The 17,372-nt window shown below is 35.7% G+C and overlaps 1 protein-coding gene across 3 annotated transcripts in view; it reads right to left on the bottom strand.

The window, feature by feature from the left end:
* Nucleotides 1-1,045: 1,045 nt before the first annotated feature.
* Nucleotides 1,046-17,372, bottom strand: part of HTT (huntingtin) — a 92,907-nt gene continuing 76,580 nt past the window's right edge. For all 3 annotated transcript variants that reach the window (XM_062575273.1, XM_062575275.1, XM_062575276.1), the window contains 14 exons: nucleotides 16,910-17,010; nucleotides 14,422-14,576; nucleotides 13,914-14,053; nucleotides 13,685-13,767; nucleotides 11,258-11,388; nucleotides 10,955-11,084; nucleotides 10,021-10,176; nucleotides 7,996-8,186; nucleotides 7,612-7,726; nucleotides 7,177-7,390; nucleotides 6,930-7,035; nucleotides 5,144-5,306; nucleotides 4,226-4,386; nucleotides 1,046-2,943 (listed from right to left, as the gene is read on the bottom strand). In XM_062575273.1, the coding sequence (XP_062431257.1) occupies nucleotides 2,730-2,943; nucleotides 4,226-4,386; nucleotides 5,144-5,306; nucleotides 6,930-7,035; nucleotides 7,177-7,390; nucleotides 7,612-7,726; nucleotides 7,996-8,186; nucleotides 10,021-10,176; nucleotides 10,955-11,084; nucleotides 11,258-11,388; nucleotides 13,685-13,767; nucleotides 13,914-14,053; nucleotides 14,422-14,576; nucleotides 16,910-17,010 (2,060 nt within the window). In that variant the 3' untranslated portion in view covers nucleotides 1,046-2,729. The remainder of the gene's footprint in view (nucleotides 2,944-4,225; nucleotides 4,387-5,143; nucleotides 5,307-6,929; nucleotides 7,036-7,176; nucleotides 7,391-7,611; nucleotides 7,727-7,995; nucleotides 8,187-10,020; nucleotides 10,177-10,954; nucleotides 11,085-11,257; nucleotides 11,389-13,684; nucleotides 13,768-13,913; nucleotides 14,054-14,421; nucleotides 14,577-16,909; nucleotides 17,011-17,372) is intronic.

Raw genomic sequence — 17,372 nt, 5'->3', positions numbered from 1 at the left:
ATTTCTAAAGGAGGCGCCGGAGAGCCGTGCCGCTCTTTGGACGCTCGGGAAGCACGGTTCAGGAGGTTTACTAGGACAAATCTCCAAGAGAGGCTAGAGCAGATGGAGTTACTATTAGCAGAGAACCTGCGCGAGGTTAGACCGGACAGTATCGGCTCTAAAGCTTATCATCTAGGGTGATGACTAGGACCAGCTAATGCAAATATTTGCTTGAAGGCCAGCAACGGGCATTTGAGAAAAGGGAGTTTGTCCCATTAGACGTTATTTAGCCATTCGTGCTGACTGCTTAGTTCAATACACACTCCCTTCACTGGCTGGAAAAATTTTTGGTAAGTACCAAATAGGTTTGTTTGGAAAGTTCTGTAAATAAAGAGGCTAGCTCCTATTAGCTCAAGGTAAACGAACCAACTATCCTGTGTTAATCATGAGGAGCTTAAAATTATGAATAATATAACAGTTTACAACAAAACATATACTATTATATGGTGAGAATATGACTAACCTGATGATTAAAAAATATATTAAAATCTATTTTAAATTTTGGAAAATAGCTTACAAAAATATCTTCACTTAAACTATATATCATACAAAAACTAACCGGTGTGTGGGTTTACAGTAAAAAACGACTACTGGTAGCTACAAAAGGGAATAGTGATCTATATACTACCTTTAAAGAAAGCAGAGGGCATTATGTCTCACTGCCTTGAATTAAGTCTCCTATCAGAATTAGAGAAAGTTTCCAATGTAACTCAAAACTTTTAAACAGTATCTATTTTATTAAACCCTCCTCTGAACTCCATTTAGTTTCTTTTAAAAATCACCACAGTGCTGTGGCCCAAGAAAGAAGAGTAACTCAACTAAAGGGCAGAAATAGTTGCTCATGATAATAAGATCTGTAGAGAGCTAAATACAGCTATGTCTACAGTTGTTTCTACTGCCCATATTATCAGTTTCATCATCTATCATAAAAGGAAGTGACATCAGTGGGCAATTCCTTTTTAATCAATTTATGGGCAAAAGCAACAATTTTTGGTCTAGATTGGAATTAGTTTAAATACATGGGTTTAATAAATACAAATATACACATCTGTATACATTAAATGTTGTCACATGTGTATAATTTCAACATATACATTATATACAGAAATACATACAGTACATGCTCCTCCTGACAACACTACCTCATTTTTCCCAGTGTCACCAAAAGGTGTGATAGGAAAATGAAGGAAGGTTATATGTAGGATGTGACTGAGAATCAAGGTATCATTTCTCTAAAATTAAAGAATTACAGCAAATGAAACTAAAGTGAAGTGCTGCGCTAGATTTCCTTATGTAATGCTTAGGAATCACTAGAGTTCCCTGGCTGGTGAATTAAAAAAAAAATCTGGCCCTGCTTAGTGTTCTAAAATTCATACTGTGTTTGTGCCTAAAGCATATACAACAGGTAATAAAAGAGGTTGTGTAATCTAACACCTTAGCCAGTCCCAAAGTAGACCACAGCAGCCTTCTGATTCTCAACTGCTAGCATACATTTGTTTAAAGTGAGAGTAGTTTGACTCCAGATGACTCCATGGTCTTAGCCAGTATAAAAGGAAAGGTCAAATAGGTATTGACTACTGGGGAGCTTGCACCATTTCGTCTCTTAAAAAGCTGTGCAGCAAATAAGAGCAGTTTAAGTATACAAAAGGCTGATCCAGAGTAACTAGTCCTCTTTTACCATTACGTCTCAAAATAAAGGAATTCAAAAGAAGCTACAGTAAAATGGATCGCATGAAAGCCTCCTTAATACGCTCTCTTAACACAAATTAATCAATATATTCCAGTTTTAAAGCACTTTAAGAAAAAGTGAGATGCAAAACAAAAATGTAATCTATACTAAGATGGATTTTTAAAAGGAACATGAATTTGCGCACAAGGAAAAAGATGAGGACAATACAGATGTCAAGACATTCAGTAGCGTGGCTTCTGTTCATCTCAAATTACAGCATAGCTCATGCACCACATCTTATAATTTTACATACTGTACATGATATACAAATATTTAAGTTAAAATTTTTTACTGATATACTGTACTCAAATTTTAAATCCTGAGAAGAACAAAGAAAAAAAAGTGTGGTTTACGTATGTGCACTACATTTCTGAAACCACCAACACATACACCACAGGGTATCAGAAAGTCCAGAGAGAAGAATTACATGCTGGAAGTGCAACCCACGAAAGCCATTTTCTCTTTTCCTTGTTTAGAAGAAACATTAGGAAACAATTTCTATCCTGTACTACACAACAGTATATACATGTACATAAAACGTAATTTTCTAATGACTGCAACTTGCAAGAAGAGAGTGTTTCTGTCAGTTTCTTACCAGCTGCAACACAGTGACTTCAGCTGAACACTAGGAAGAGGAGTAATATCAGTTACCTTGCGTGTAGTACTTGCTCGTATTTTACAGTTAGTAAATCTGCCTCAGTTTAGTCCCAAATGTCCCTTAAGAGACTTTGACATATTTCTTTTCACCCACAGTTGCCTGTGTCAGCAACAGCAAAGTTACACTAGACTTTTTATGAGATTCTCAGTGCTGCAGAGCACTTCTCCATGCAGTCTCCAAGTAGAAACTGGCAGGTCCAAATCTATCATATGCAATCCAGGCGCTGTCTTGATCTTGTATTCCCCATAACATTCATATCAGATTCCAACACTAGTCATACAATTCCGTTATGCCTCAGGATGTTCAGCAGGCTGTGACCTTGTGCACATTCTGCAAACAAGTCAGTAGGCGATGATATGGGGTTCCTGGAGACGCCACCACCTCAAACACTGACTGAAAGGCCCTCCGATCCAATTCCTCATCTATCTGATGCCGGTAGAAGTCTATGGCCACCAAACAGAAGATGTTTATATCCACTTGCTCCGATTTTCCCATTCTGCTGATAATATGTGGAAGACTGAGATATAAGTTAAGGTCATAATACGATGGCAACAGCACACTGAAGTGAGTCCTTTTTTTTTTTTTTTTTTTAATAATAGCTGAATACTGTTCTCCAATAAAATTGTGTGTTTTTGAGTTCATCAACAACAATAAAGTGCAAAATAGTCTCAAGGTAGCATTTATACTGCCACTAAAGAAATCCTATTTCTTCATTAACTTTATGCAATTCTTTATTCTCAGAGACTCATTTTAACCTGGCAGTATTTTTCTTTATTCATCTGCTAGAGGAAATAGCACCATCAGCAACACAGTCTGAACTGCTTACAGGCAAAAATAATTGCTGAAATGAAGAGCCATTAGGAAATTTAAAATTTAATGACACATGACTACTTTTCTTGCTTGTTATGAAATGCAACAGAGCTGTTTTCTGGTTTGTTTCAAATTCACCTAGCACTGATAGCGCTATGGCTTTCAGTTGTTCCAGCTCACTTGGCCAATGTCATTCTATTGCCAAAGCTCACTATCACTACAGTTTACCTCCACAGAGATACTTCCAAAATAGAGTTTGTTTTTATGTAGAGGTCAATTTTCTTTAATTTGAGGTTGTTGGGTTTGGATTTTTTATTTTGTCTTGTGGAAGTAACATTGCTCAATGTTTTTAAGAGGACAATGCAAAAATGCCTGGTGAAGCTCTAAATATAATTTCCATAAATATTCATGTTCTCATGAAAATACTATTTTAAATTTAATTTGTTTATATACTACTTCATATAAAGCATACTACATCATGAATAGGAAGTTTTCCCCCGGCAGTTTGAGGATTTAGCTTCTTCCTTAAAATACCCGCAAAAAACCAAGCTTTCTGAAAAAACATTTCTAAAAAGAAAAAAAAAATTTTTATTTTAATAGTGCAGTTTATATATCAAAATAGTTATAAGTCTTTAAATAATTTAATATGGGTAATAGATTTTGTATTAACTAGCATCTCCTAACCAGGAATTTCAAAAACAGCTCCTACAGATCAAATTCAGAAAGGACAGTTACAACCATTTTGCATAGTCACATAGTCACAGACAGCAGTTTTAGATAATTGATTTCTCATAATCTGTTTAGAAGTTCTCCTTTTTTTGTCAAACCTTAGGCACCAATAGCACAAAAGTGGTATACATCTCTACTAATTACACTCAACATGCTTTCTGTGTACCAAATTTGTACTTTTACCTCCAGAGCTATCAATGTGCTTAACAGAATCACTACGCTTACTCAGAAATGGCACACATTCAGTCTACTTAGGATACATTGCTGAAATCCATTGACTGGTGGAAGCACTGACAAAAAAACAGGAAAGACTCCACATCGCCATTGCCACAGGTGTTCTTTGTGTGAAGTTAGAGAGAGAGAGCATCACCCAGTCACGAACCATTGAAGACTGCCCGGTAGTATGCAGTGTCTGAAATACCTGCAAGGGTTATAAAATGTTTAAAATTTTTTATGTTAAAACATTTTACACAGGAATAAAGACATGGCAGATGGACACTGAAAAGAGTTTAGTTTCTCTCGTGAAGGCTCTCATCAGTTAAATTCTAAGATTCACAATCTGAATCCCTGGAGACAACTCTGAAGTTAAAGAATTAATGAATACAACACACAGACGAAGTAATTCTCCAGAGAGTCAGCCAGGTTCCAGCTGGACTCATAACATCTGCCTGTGACAGACCAAGGGGAGCATATAGAAACACAAGCTCTATAGAGCCTGTGTTTCAGACAAGCACAGAACAAACGAGCCCTGTTCTCGTCTCTGCTCTGTTTTTTAATGTATCAGAGGTGGCATGCACACACATACTGAAGTGATGCATGATTCCAGTAAGTAGGTACTGAGGAGCTAGGTACTCAGAAGCCCAACTGAGTCTGCAGGAGCTTGACTCCAGAGTTCATAAGCCTGGAGGACCTGGTCTAGCTCCTTGAGATCTAAACAGTCTGAGCACTGAATTCCCAGTCTTAATTTTTTCTTAATTTTCCTATTATCTGGGTGATTCTAGTACTTCATCTCCCTGGGAAGACACTGCTCTCAGCAGTACAGTTCAATCACTGCCACATAATTTACTAGATCTATAAAAGTTGGTATTTTCCCTTCAGATTCCAGTACTGAAGAGCTGCAGGTTATATATGGAGTCCTCTGTAACATTTAAAGGGGTGGAGGGGGGGAAACACACTACCTTATAAACTACTGTTGCCATGAATTGTGGATAAGGTTGCTGATTGGATAAGAATTCTCCAATAACTTTATTCATTACATCTTGCGGGGGGAAAAAATCATCAAGGAATTGTGGAAGGATCCGAGCAACTACCCTAGCTTCAAAAGGAAATCCTTTCCTGATCCTAAAGAAAAAAAATAAAGAACAAGATTTGTGAATTAATTCCAATCAAATATTTCATTATTTTTCAGTTTAGTTGTCAGTAGGAAGAATACTTTACATTTTTTCATCTGCAGATAAACTCTTCAACATTGAGCAATCCAAGTCTTCATCTAATCTTACTCCAGTAATCTAGCCAAAGAGTTCTACCAAAGCTATGAGAAGGGTGTGTGTGCACGCATGTTCATGCACCTGTTTTTTGTTTTAAGAGCCAGTATTTCTGTGAAGCTCTGAAACTGCACCAGAGACAAGGCTTAGCAATTGGAATCCTGAAAAACTAAACAACAAACCACCCCAAAAAAACAAAAAAAAGGAGAGGGAGATCATTACTCCTAGTTATCAGAGAAAGCAAAACACTGATTTCCAATCATAATATCTTTGCATGTTCTTCTATTCAAGACCAGAATATCCAATATATTAAAGAGGAAAAACAAGCTGTGCTGCAAAAATAAATAAATAAATAAATCCATCCAGTGGCTTCAACATAGTATTTTATAGCCTGAGTCTAGTGCATGCAAGGTTTGGCACGTAAAAGGCATACAAGATATGTTCACTAAAACCATACCTTCTTATAGGGTGCCATTGCAAAATACGCTTATTACAGTGTTCATAATAGAAATCAATTTAGCATTTCAATACCTTAACTAAAATGCCAGCTGTTTTTTTTCCCTCTAGGTGACTCTGCTTGAGCAGGAAGGTTGGACTATATTATCTCCAGAGGTCCCTTCCAACCTTACCCATTCTATGATTCTGTGAAAAGCTACTTCAATTTAAAGACAATTTTATTTAGGCACCACTGATTGGAAGCCCTTCCTAATACAGGCTGCATCTGTTGACATATCAAAATCAAGCTAGTGTCTTGCAATCTTGCCCACAAAAGTTATTTTCTGCTGTTGTTATTCACATTTGCTTTGCTAACTTAGGAATTATATTTTCAAAAGCACCAGGCATTGCTCTAGCCCTGTTCTCACTGAGTGCATAAATATGACTCTCATCCAATTCTATGGAAAAAGCATGGAACACTTAAAAATGTAAACAATTATGCCACAAGCTACCATGAAAAAAATCTAACATGCTATGCTAATTTAACGCAGCTTGAGATTGTCAGATCAAAACAGGAGTTTTGAAATATTTCCATGTGAAATGGAGCATGCCCCTCCAATGCAATTACTTAACAGCCATAGAAAGAGCAACACTTGGCTGGGGGAAGGGGAAAGAGGTTTTTAAACTCCTATGGGTGATTTGAAAGATTTCCTGTAAACTGGATTTATATCCTTGATTATATCCTTGAGAAGACATCCTGAAAAGCACTTAAGAGTTTGACCAAAAGGGAGCTGGAAATACATTTATAAAGTATTATTGTCTGTGCTACACACAGTATCAGTTAGGAGATGTCTGTTTCCCATTTACATTCCTGTATGTTTGTGCTGGGTTCAGCAGTTCCATCAGTGATACTGATTTTAAGCAACAGTAAGCAGAGAAACATCATTAATTAAATATTAGAACTGTAAAATAGAGCAGCGACCACACGATGTCAAGAGGATTTATCTTTTTTTCCCTCCTCATGACACAGGTTTTATCATCTTACCTATCAAAAAGGACAGATACTCGCTCCATAGCTACAATCACAGATTCACTGTCGGGAGCAGCAGGATTTGCTTCTGTGGTACGGCTGGGGCTGATTTTTTCCTTTCCTAAATGAAAATAATTTATTATAAATTTACTGTGATTCCTTAGTAACAAAAACCAAAGAAATTTGGCATTGTTAGTAAGTCAAAGGGTTTTTCAGAATAAAATAATCTCTCAGCAGATATAAGGCATAAAAAAGCAAATACCTGTATACATGCAAGTCAGCATTAACCCAAGTGCTGCCATTGCTCTGTGAGGACTCTGTACATTCACTCTGTCAACGCTTAGTTTAACTAACGATTCACTATCCAGCCTAGAAAGTTGCTCTGAAAGGAGGAGTCGTTCTAGCCCTCTCAGGACACAATGATAAATAATGGACGGTGTCGATTCATCACTTCCAGATACCATGACTCCACACATCTGAAATAAAGAAGCAAAGTCAAATGCTTGTTATTTTGATGTATTTAGGTCATCTTCTAGCAGCATACCACTGCACCTAGTACGTATACAACTACAGAGACTGTTGTTTTATGAAAACTTGATGAAACTAAACCCCAAAGCACACCTACACTATAATAATCAAGTTAGTGTGAAAGATATCTATGCAGGTTGCACCTGTAACTTGGGGAATCACAACATACCTGTATAATTCCTGCAGAGAATTCAGGCCCTACATCAAGTGGATAATTCTCTATCAGATAGAATGCAGCTGCACACATTACTAAGATATGTTGTTGGTTATGGACATTCACACAACTGAAAATAAGCAAAAACACCAGTGGTTACTTACATCAAAGTAGTGTATGTCACGAAGACAGACAATACAAACATTCCTTAAAACACCATTCCTTAAAACACCACAACCCTAGAAGTCTTGATAAAGTTTCTTCTCTTTCTTAGTTTTTTAAAATCAGGTCAAGATGAGACAAGCTATTTCTATGTGCTTTTTTTTTCTTTTTTCCTTAACATAAAGGAAAGTTTTCCCAATATGAAGGTGGCAATGGGGCAGGGGGCACGCGTCTTACTGTGCTACTCCTCTCAAATTGGAGAGCAGATACTCGCTGATAATTGGAATGAGCTGCTTTGCTGTTTCATCAAGCAAGTCGCACTCGAGAATATATAGAATTCCATGCAGAGCTCCAATCCGACTTGGCATATGGGTGCTTCGCAGGGTTGACTCCAACAGTCGACTTACTGGCTCAGCCACAGCTTTATCCTAATACAAAAGTAATAATTAGAAGTCAATACCAGCTCAGTATATTGTTCTGGTTCTTCTCACATCTGGAAATACCTAGAACAAAATAAAAAGCAGAAAATACAGCCTAAACCACGAGTCTGACTTAAAACAGTAGTTTGAATCAACATCACAAGATTAACATAATAAGAGAAGACTTGCAGATTAGCTGGTAAACAGATGTCACATGATGATTGAGTGGCTTTGTTTTACCTTTAAAAATGGTAACAATTTAAAATGAACACAAACAAGATAAGCATTCATTCAGTAAGCCAGAGGTGACAGTAAGTATCTTTCACATACAGGACTTGGACAGTTGAGATTTTCTGGCTCTCCATCTACAACACAAAGGATGCTTTTATATGAAACCAATTGGTAGATGCCTGTAGACTGCATAAAAGGGAATTCACTGCTATCCACTCAGCTAAAAGTACAGTGATCCATTTATTTGTTCGGCAAAGCCACTGGCACTCACACCTGAACGCTCCATGGCGCACAGGTTTAGTCTTGAAGCATCAAACTGGTATCAGACACTTCAAGCCCCATTATCAAAATACAATAATCTATTTGATTATGTGAAACCTAGTCCAACTTGTGTTAAATTCAAAGATTGAAGCAAAGTCTCAAAATATATAAACTGTAAGAAAAGTATGTTTTCACTAAAAAGTTATTTGCTTTACCTTGTCCTTGTATTAATGAATTATCTAGAAAATATACATGCACCGCAAGAAAAGTAAGCATTTAGGAAAAATTATTTGCTTTACCTTGTCCTTATATTCACCAAGTATGTATCAAATGACAGCTTTACAGTGTGCACTCTTTAGTTGCTCTTTTTAAAGCAGATTTGCTACATAATAAAACAGGACAACAAGCAACTCTTGCTGGAATCAAGCCTTTTTTTTTCCCATTAACCTGTTATACTCAGCTGTTTGCTTCCAAAAAGGTGTTACTAGCTCATCTAGGGAAAATTACAGAATTTCCCCCTTATCAGAATAAGCTCTCTCTAGATATGCTTTGATATTTTTTGATAGGACTTTCACAGTCTTTCCTTGCACAACTGCTGCTAGAATAGGTACTGAAGGTCCAACCCCAAAAGCTTTCAAAACTTTATCACTATTATCCATATAGTTTTATGCAAGTTTCATACAGAGTTTCTAGAAATGCTAGCTTCTTCCAAAGTATTTGTAAAATTTTAAAAATAATTCCCTTGGAATGTCCCTTGGAGAATATTTCTCTCTAGTCTACAGAATTAAAAAGAGTAATGCTTATTTCATTAAATAATTTGCATTTAATAATGTCCTTGCCCTAAATACAGAATGATGAAATGGAAGAAAGAAAAGAGTGAGGGAAAGAAATGGGACACTTGACTACCAGGTTAAGTATTCATCATATGCAATGTTTCAGCTTCTTTTAAGAGTCATTCACCTGTAACAAATCCAGCAATTGTCATTGCATGGTCATAATTTCTGGGCTGAAATACAACAGCATATATGAACTCTAGCAAAAAGGTAACACTCACCTCAATAAGATGAACTAAAACAAATAAATAGATAAATCCCACTGATCTATGCTCAGACATCACAAAGTATGACTAACAGGGCAACTGAAGGTGCTGTTCAAAATCTCCAGAATACTTTGGAACTTTTATATTTGAGAGAGGGCTTCATATTGCATTAATTCTCACAGCCATAAAGATCAGCTAAAGGATCTTCCTAGAGTAGAACCACTCTTACTAAGTCATATTTTTGTGGCAGAAGTAAAGTACTACTTAGCCTAGACACTCAGATTTGCAATAAATTGCCATGAAATTTCTTACCATTCCAAGAACAGCAGCAGCCTTACAAGTGGCTGGTATCAAATACTGTACAAGGATCTCATCTTCTGATGGATGCACCTTTCGCAGTTCTGTCAGGGTTGTGTACATCATCTCAAACTGATTCCTTTCTGTAAATAAGTCTGACACTGCCAGAAGCTATACATAAATTAAAATCAAATTAAAAAAAAATATTGTTAGCACGCAGCTTAAAAAAGAAAAAAAGCTCTCTTTTCATGTAATTGTTAGCAATTCCTCAATCAATCTATTCATCATGTGAAAATAAATGTTTGGAATAATAGTTGTTAACTGTTTAATTCCATCATCCATTTCTGAAGACAGTTATCTCCAAAGAGTCATTTTTTAGAAAGATTTACAAAACCAAACTCACTATAGTACATGATTTTCGAAACTAAATGAAGGTTGCTATTTATTATGTACTGAAACATCCAAAAATACACAATACACACTCTCTTAGAAGGATAATTTCATCTAAGTCTTATGATAGTAAACAATGGCTATCAAGACACATTCCACATGTTCTCTTTAGTCTTTCAGATGTTTCAATAGTCGTACAAGTCCATTAAGACAGATTTTCTTGCATAGTTTTTCTGTTTTCATTTGTTTTTATGAAAAGATAGGATGATAGATCTGAAAGCTACTTTTACTAAGTAGTCAAGTAAAAGAAGGCACTATCATTATGCAAAAATAAAGTATTTGTGACTTAGTAGCAGAATACACAATCCAAGTACTTAAATAATTTAAAACACTCTAATGCTATAGTTGCACAAGCTGTATTTCTACACAGCTGACAGAATAGCACTGTCAATAAAAAACAGTTTTCCTATATATTATAAAATGCTTTACAAACCCTGCTTACCTCCAAACATTCAGTAACATAAACTCAATTATGACTCATGGTAATTTTTTTACTTACTGATCGCACCACTTCACTGATCAAAATGACTGGTGTTCTCTTGCTAGGATTTGATGGCAATATCCACTGACTATATAGTTCAAGCAAGAACTGAGAACAAGAATGTATATCTACACCAGCCCGGTGTTTCCTGCAAAGCACAATGAGCAGGTGGTAAGATAGCTATTCAAACTGATTATTTTAGCAGGACATCATAAGCGTAGTTATTGCCCAATTCATGAATCCTGTTTTGATTCTTTTATTGAGCTCAGAATGAAGAGTTTATCAGCAAGATAAAGAAGAGAGAAGAAAAAAAAAAGACACCTGGTATTAATAGGTGAGGTCGGTGGTGAGGAAGGAGCAGGTATATCATTCTCATCTTCTTCATCCTCACCCCACTCTTCTTCTCTCAATGGAGTGATATTATTTCCTAACCATATGGAGTGTATAGAGACCTTGCAACGCACACACACACAAAAAAAACAAAAATAAAAAGAAGCCCATTATTTAACACTCATAATCAGAATAGAAAATCTTAGAAATCCAATACAGTTTTCATTTAAATGACACAAGCAATGAACACAGCCTCAGATAAAATGAACTACACATCACTTAAATTTTTTGTACCTTGTTCACCCTTTGTAGCTGAACTTTAAAATCTATGGCACAGCAAACAGCAGAACCACGCAGCTTAGTACAGTTTTACAAGCGATACTAACAGTAGCTTCTGGCTATAACCTAAAGCACACACTAACAACTGCACATCATCCAAAAGTCAATATATCAGACTCCAAAATCTAAAGCAAAATGTAAATATTTATATTTCATGTTAAGCAAGAAAATGACTCAGCAAGTTAGAAGTTCAACAGAAGAGACATTTCTAAATGTTTTTAAACCGGAACCCAGTACATCTAATTGCAACTTAACCTTTTTCTCTGAAATCAATTAAGAACAAGATTTTAGGTCCCAGGTTCAGGCTAGATAAACATTTTCTTCTTTATGGATAAACCTAAGCTCTTATAAAACTTATAAATTATTTCATAGAGCTTTCATCAGTGTAAGACTTAACTGATGGAGTTTCTTTTTTTTCTTGATATGTTTACATATTTCCATCCCTTTCTAAGGTTCTTTAGATTTATTCATGAAGATTGGTTATTTTTTCCCCATTTCAGAAGATATGTTTTTTTTTTTTGCTTGTTCTGTAACAAGTACCAACAATACAAATCCACATGCTTCTCCATCAAAAAGTTTCCATGTGTTGATTTATAATATGCAGCATTATAATGCACCACAAAAACTCCTTTAACTCCAAGAAAAGGAGACATTTTCATTCTACATATACATACCATTTACTGAGAATAAATGCTTGCTACAATTATGATAAACTGCATCATTTTTTTCAATTACGAACTCTTATCAAGGCTCAAACTGAGTACAGATTTCAGTTTGGGCTGAACTCTGGTACAAATTCAACCTGGAAGCTAAATACTTCATGACTGTTATTCTTCAGACAGCTCTTTAGGCTAAACAGAATGGTGAGACAGGAAGAAAGGGTAAATTAAAATGAATAAAAGTATAGATAGAATTTGTTTTCTAACTACAAGAATTCTTTTCTACGTATGACCCATTCCCAAAGTAACTCATATGGAAATGATATAAAAAAGTCATTTATTTTTGTTCAGACCAACAGATTCAGAATATTCTACATATGTTTATTAGCACTGTATGCTGCATATCGTAGGGTCAGGACTGCAAACTACTTTTCAGCTGGCTCTTACCCAAAGGCTAAAATACCATCAGTTAAACTGAAAGAAAAAAAATGAAAGAACAGAAAACCCAAGAAACTTGTATCAGAGCTTTTATTTTAATGCTGTAAGATTTGGTATTTGTATTTGAAGAATTGAATCTTTATTATTTGATTAACATACAGCATGACTTATGCAACATAGGAAATTTTTAAAATAGTTTCTAGAAATATTTTGAAGGAATTGAATAAATAGTACATCTTAAGATACCAAGAGGACACTTTCCATGTTTTCAACTTTTTTCAAAGTTATTTACCTTACATAGCTCAGGAAATCTTTCTTAGGTGAAATAACTCACCTTTACATAAGATGCTTTCTCATGTTAGGCAATACACACTACACGTAAGAGTACTCAAAAAAAAAAAAGTAATATGATTTTGGTATATTTTTCATTAATACACACAATAGGACTAGTGAAATAAATACTACATTTAAAGTGTATACGCAGCTTTTCACGTAAAGTAATTTTCAAGGAGTTTAATTACTAGACAAGAATTGGACTCAGGAATATTTTTAAACACTAAATGCTTATTTTCAACTAATGAAATCCTGTTATTTTATCCCTAAATTCAGTATACTTAAAATAATAATAGTACAAAAAAGTCCAATGATTTTTCCTAAGGTCTACTGCAAGAACGCTACAGCAAATTAAAATACAGGAGATGAAGTGGAATCTACCACTGCTAGGGTTCTTTAAGGCCAAATGCTGGAAAACACAACAATTCAATAGTTCAATCATGAGCAGATCTCTCACATAAAAGCAAAAATGCTGTTAGAGGTGAGACGGCTGGCTGAGAAGAGTTAACCACGTAAAATTGACATAACCCTGTATGTCAATTAGAGCCTTTAGTTCAAATCTGATGGTTAGCAAAGCTGCTTAAATGGAGTTTTCACAAATTAGGAGAAAGTAATAAAAGGTAAACTAGGAGTTAAAACTTTAACCAACCTGTCCCAGTTTATAATCCATATCTCCTATTTCTCGTTCAGTATTGATCTGCAGTAAGAGTTTTTCATGGCTGATAAGAGCACCTATGAAGAAACAGAATACAAGTTCTTAAAACATGCATGTCTGAACAGATCTGAAAATGGTTTAATTTCCTGCAAAAAAGAGTTCAAATAAATTTCTAATTTTCATGTTTAGAACCACCACTCACTCCCCACTCAAAGGCACTTACCTGTAGTAGCAGGAGAAAGCGACGGAACAGGGTCCCAAGCTTGATATAAGTGATGAGTAGCAATATTATCTCTCTTAGATACCATTGCTTGGATTTCTTGTTCAACAATTCCCCTGATAACACTTAGTTTCCTCCCAAATCTGAAAGCCCAACAGAAACCAAAGTAAGCAGATTTTTTTAAAAACTCTTTCATGCAAGTCTGACTAGCTTGCTCTATGTTACATTATGCTTATTTTCATTTTCAGAGATGCTTAAATTGAGAAGTGTTTAAACAGATACACTCTGAACACTGTTTGCTAGATTTTACTGAGATATCTTTTTCAGATATCATCTTTTAACTCACCAGGTTCCTGATGCCGAGTCCACGTGATACCTATGTAAATAATCTGCATACACATACAAATACACACTTTTGCTATCGCCAGATTAAGCTAAGTTAGTGTAGTTTAATGAAGTACTAACTACAAGTACAAATTTATGCATTTTAGGATAACTGAAAAAAAAATACCTTGTGTCGAGAGCTTTTAAAGCTTTGTTGCGGGGCTGCTGTTCCAAACAGCTAACCGCTGGATTGCCTGCAATAGGTATTGTCATTGCGCTCAGCACCAAGGAAGTTATGGCTTGTACTGCAAGAACATTAATTTGGGTCCTCTCTGTATCTTCCTGTAAAATGAACTTACTGTAATTTGAATTGGAAAAAAAAAGAGAAGTCTGAAAGCCCTGAATATTAGCATTTGTTTCCTTCCACTAAATTATCATCAACAACTCTGGCAACTAGCCTTCTTCCTACCTAGAAATCTAGCTGACGTGTAAACAACGCACACAAAGCATTATTGCTATGGCACCAACAAATCCTTCCATCTCATCAGCCACTCTGCATGTACTCTCTCTCTCTCATCTCATTGCCATTAAAATCTCAAGATGTCCAATACCATTTAAGAGCTTTCAAAGTATATACTTCCCCTGTTTTTACCTAGCCTATCATTACCTGCTGAACCACATTATCAAATAAAGCCAAATCTGACTGGAAACTCTTCAGAGAGGAATCAGTGTTAAGTAATTTTAAGAATCACTCTTTCAGGAACAAAACTCAGTCTCATTATGAATTTTTGAAGTATTTTTCTGGATATCATTCTTCAGAAAGTATTTCATGTATTTACACTTACCACCACTGCAAAAATGTGGATATATATTATTCATATTTAGGCATTGCCAGTTTTCCCTCATAAAAGTATTCAAAACAACACACTGCATGCACTGTACTTTGCACCCTAAATCACCACAGCTACAATAGTCAGTTTCTTACCTTATTTAAAAATCTCTTTTTAAAGAGGACTTTTTAAAAAGGACTTCTGGCATTGTGGAATGCCAGCCTCATCCTCTCCGTGCTGCTGACAGCAAGAACCTTTCTCAGTGTATTTTACTTGTTTGTTTACAACAGTTCAGCATTAGTAGTTTGGTATGGAAAAACCCAGTTTACTAACTAAACTTAGTAACTTTGAATACAAAAACTTGCAGATTCCAAAGTGCCAGGATGCTTCTCACAGCTTTTGGCTTGGTTTTATTGACCTTCTTCAAAGTATCAAACAAAAGTCTGAATGAATTGTCTGTCATTAACTCATCTCATCTGATCTTCTTCAGAAAACGTGATAGTAACAAATTTAACTTTTTTCAGAATTTGGTATTTTATGTCAGAAAATACTAACATATTAAAATTTATAACGATTCTTAAAATGTTTGCAATCTTGAACACATTAACCTTCCTTGGAAAGTGAAGGAACACTACCACCTTTCTTCTCAAACCAAAGAGTTCTCTTCTCTGCGTGGCAAACAACAAACTACTAAAGGCTGGATGTCCTTCTGTACAATGTGGCAGCGCCATTACGTTGTCAAGAACGATTCAGAAATTCTGCAGGCTGCACAACAAGCCACAAACTCAATCTAGCAAACAGAAAATGCTAACCCAGGGGAGATGGACAATAGCATACTCCTTTTTGGAGCCTATGCACCTGACACCTAGGAAGCAAGGGGAACAAACCTCTTTTCCTGCTCCCCAGAATCCACTGCCTGTAGGCACCTACCCTATGGATTCTTTATGATGTTTTAGGAACAGCTCTGACCTACCAGATCAGGACCATTCACAACTTACAGATGACACCATTCCATGTCTGGATCTCAGTGGAATGTATGCAAGAATCAGGTGCGTAGTTAACTGACTAATTTTTTGGGGGGTGTGGATATTACATGAGCTTAGGGGAAGAAAAACTTTTAGGCCAGACAGCTAGAACCTAGTAAATTCAGCTAGCTAGCAAGTTAAAACCTCTGAAGAGGGAAAGTCTTTCTCAACAGTTGTCAAAGTTCACCCTCATACTCACTTCTGGTATAAATATATTTCTTTTGCTCTGACCCCCACATTCATTCTGCTGAATTTTGAGCACTTAGAGTCATCCAAGTTAGAAGCCCAGTTATTCAGTACACAATCTACAATTGCATTCAAAAGGTATGAGTGTGCATGTCCAGGTTGATTTATTTCTGGTCAAGATGATTATCAAAATCAAAAAGTTGTCCCTGAAGTTTGACCATTAGATAGCACAGTTAATTGCATGAATCAGTATACATACTAGTTACGGTTATACTCATATATTTCTTAAAAGTTTATCTTTCTTGTGGTTTCTGTCTTGAAGTTTTAACGGTTTCTATTGTGCTTAAAAAATCAAACATCTAATCAAGAAAAATTGGAATTCCATGCACATGTTAAGCAAAGGACCAATATAAAGTTGAAAAACTTTTCTAGAATTTCTCCAGCCTATTCACACACCTTCAGAAGCTTTAAGCCAGAAGGCAGATGTGTCTAAATTCACAGCCATACGAAGACAAGGAAATGTAAGTGGAAATTTCTCAGATTACTAATTTTCTGCTTGACAGATTTATTAGCATTAAGAAAATTGTCTCTACGAAATAAAATGAATGATGCTTATTTCAGTGAATGATATTACCTCTTGTTGGTTCTCTTCTTGGTCTATTACAATAGGCTGAGTTACAAGAACACCAAGCAAAGTAGCCCAAGTCTCTTCAAACTGGGTACGGCTAATCCATCCTAAGGAAACATGCAGAGCAGCTGGTCATTTATTTCTTACTACAAACTTAAATGTGCAACAGCATTTAAGAAAAGGCACATTGTTTCCACAGATTTAATTTTATGCTGCTTCCTATTCAATTTGGCATTTTTGTAATCAAAACAGATTAAATTTATTCTGTTCTATTTCAGAGTATCAAGCCTTAAGCAGGGTTCTGAACATTATTATTTAAATGGTCCTACTCCAGTTATTTCTTACATACATTTAGATATTTTGATTGCGTAACTTTAAAGCAATGATATCTGTCACGTTTTAACAACACAGAAAAGCATCCAAAATTTGCCAGTTCTCACAGGAAAGGGTTGAGAAGAATGCCAAAATT

This window comes from Rhea pennata, chromosome 4, assembly GCF_028389875.1.
Source record: "Rhea pennata isolate bPtePen1 chromosome 4, bPtePen1.pri, whole genome shotgun sequence".
Taxonomy (NCBI): domain Eukaryota; kingdom Metazoa; phylum Chordata; class Aves; order Rheiformes; family Rheidae; genus Rhea; species Rhea pennata.
The sequence above is the reverse complement of the archived record's forward strand: the minus strand, read 5'-3'. Positions and strand labels throughout refer to the sequence as shown.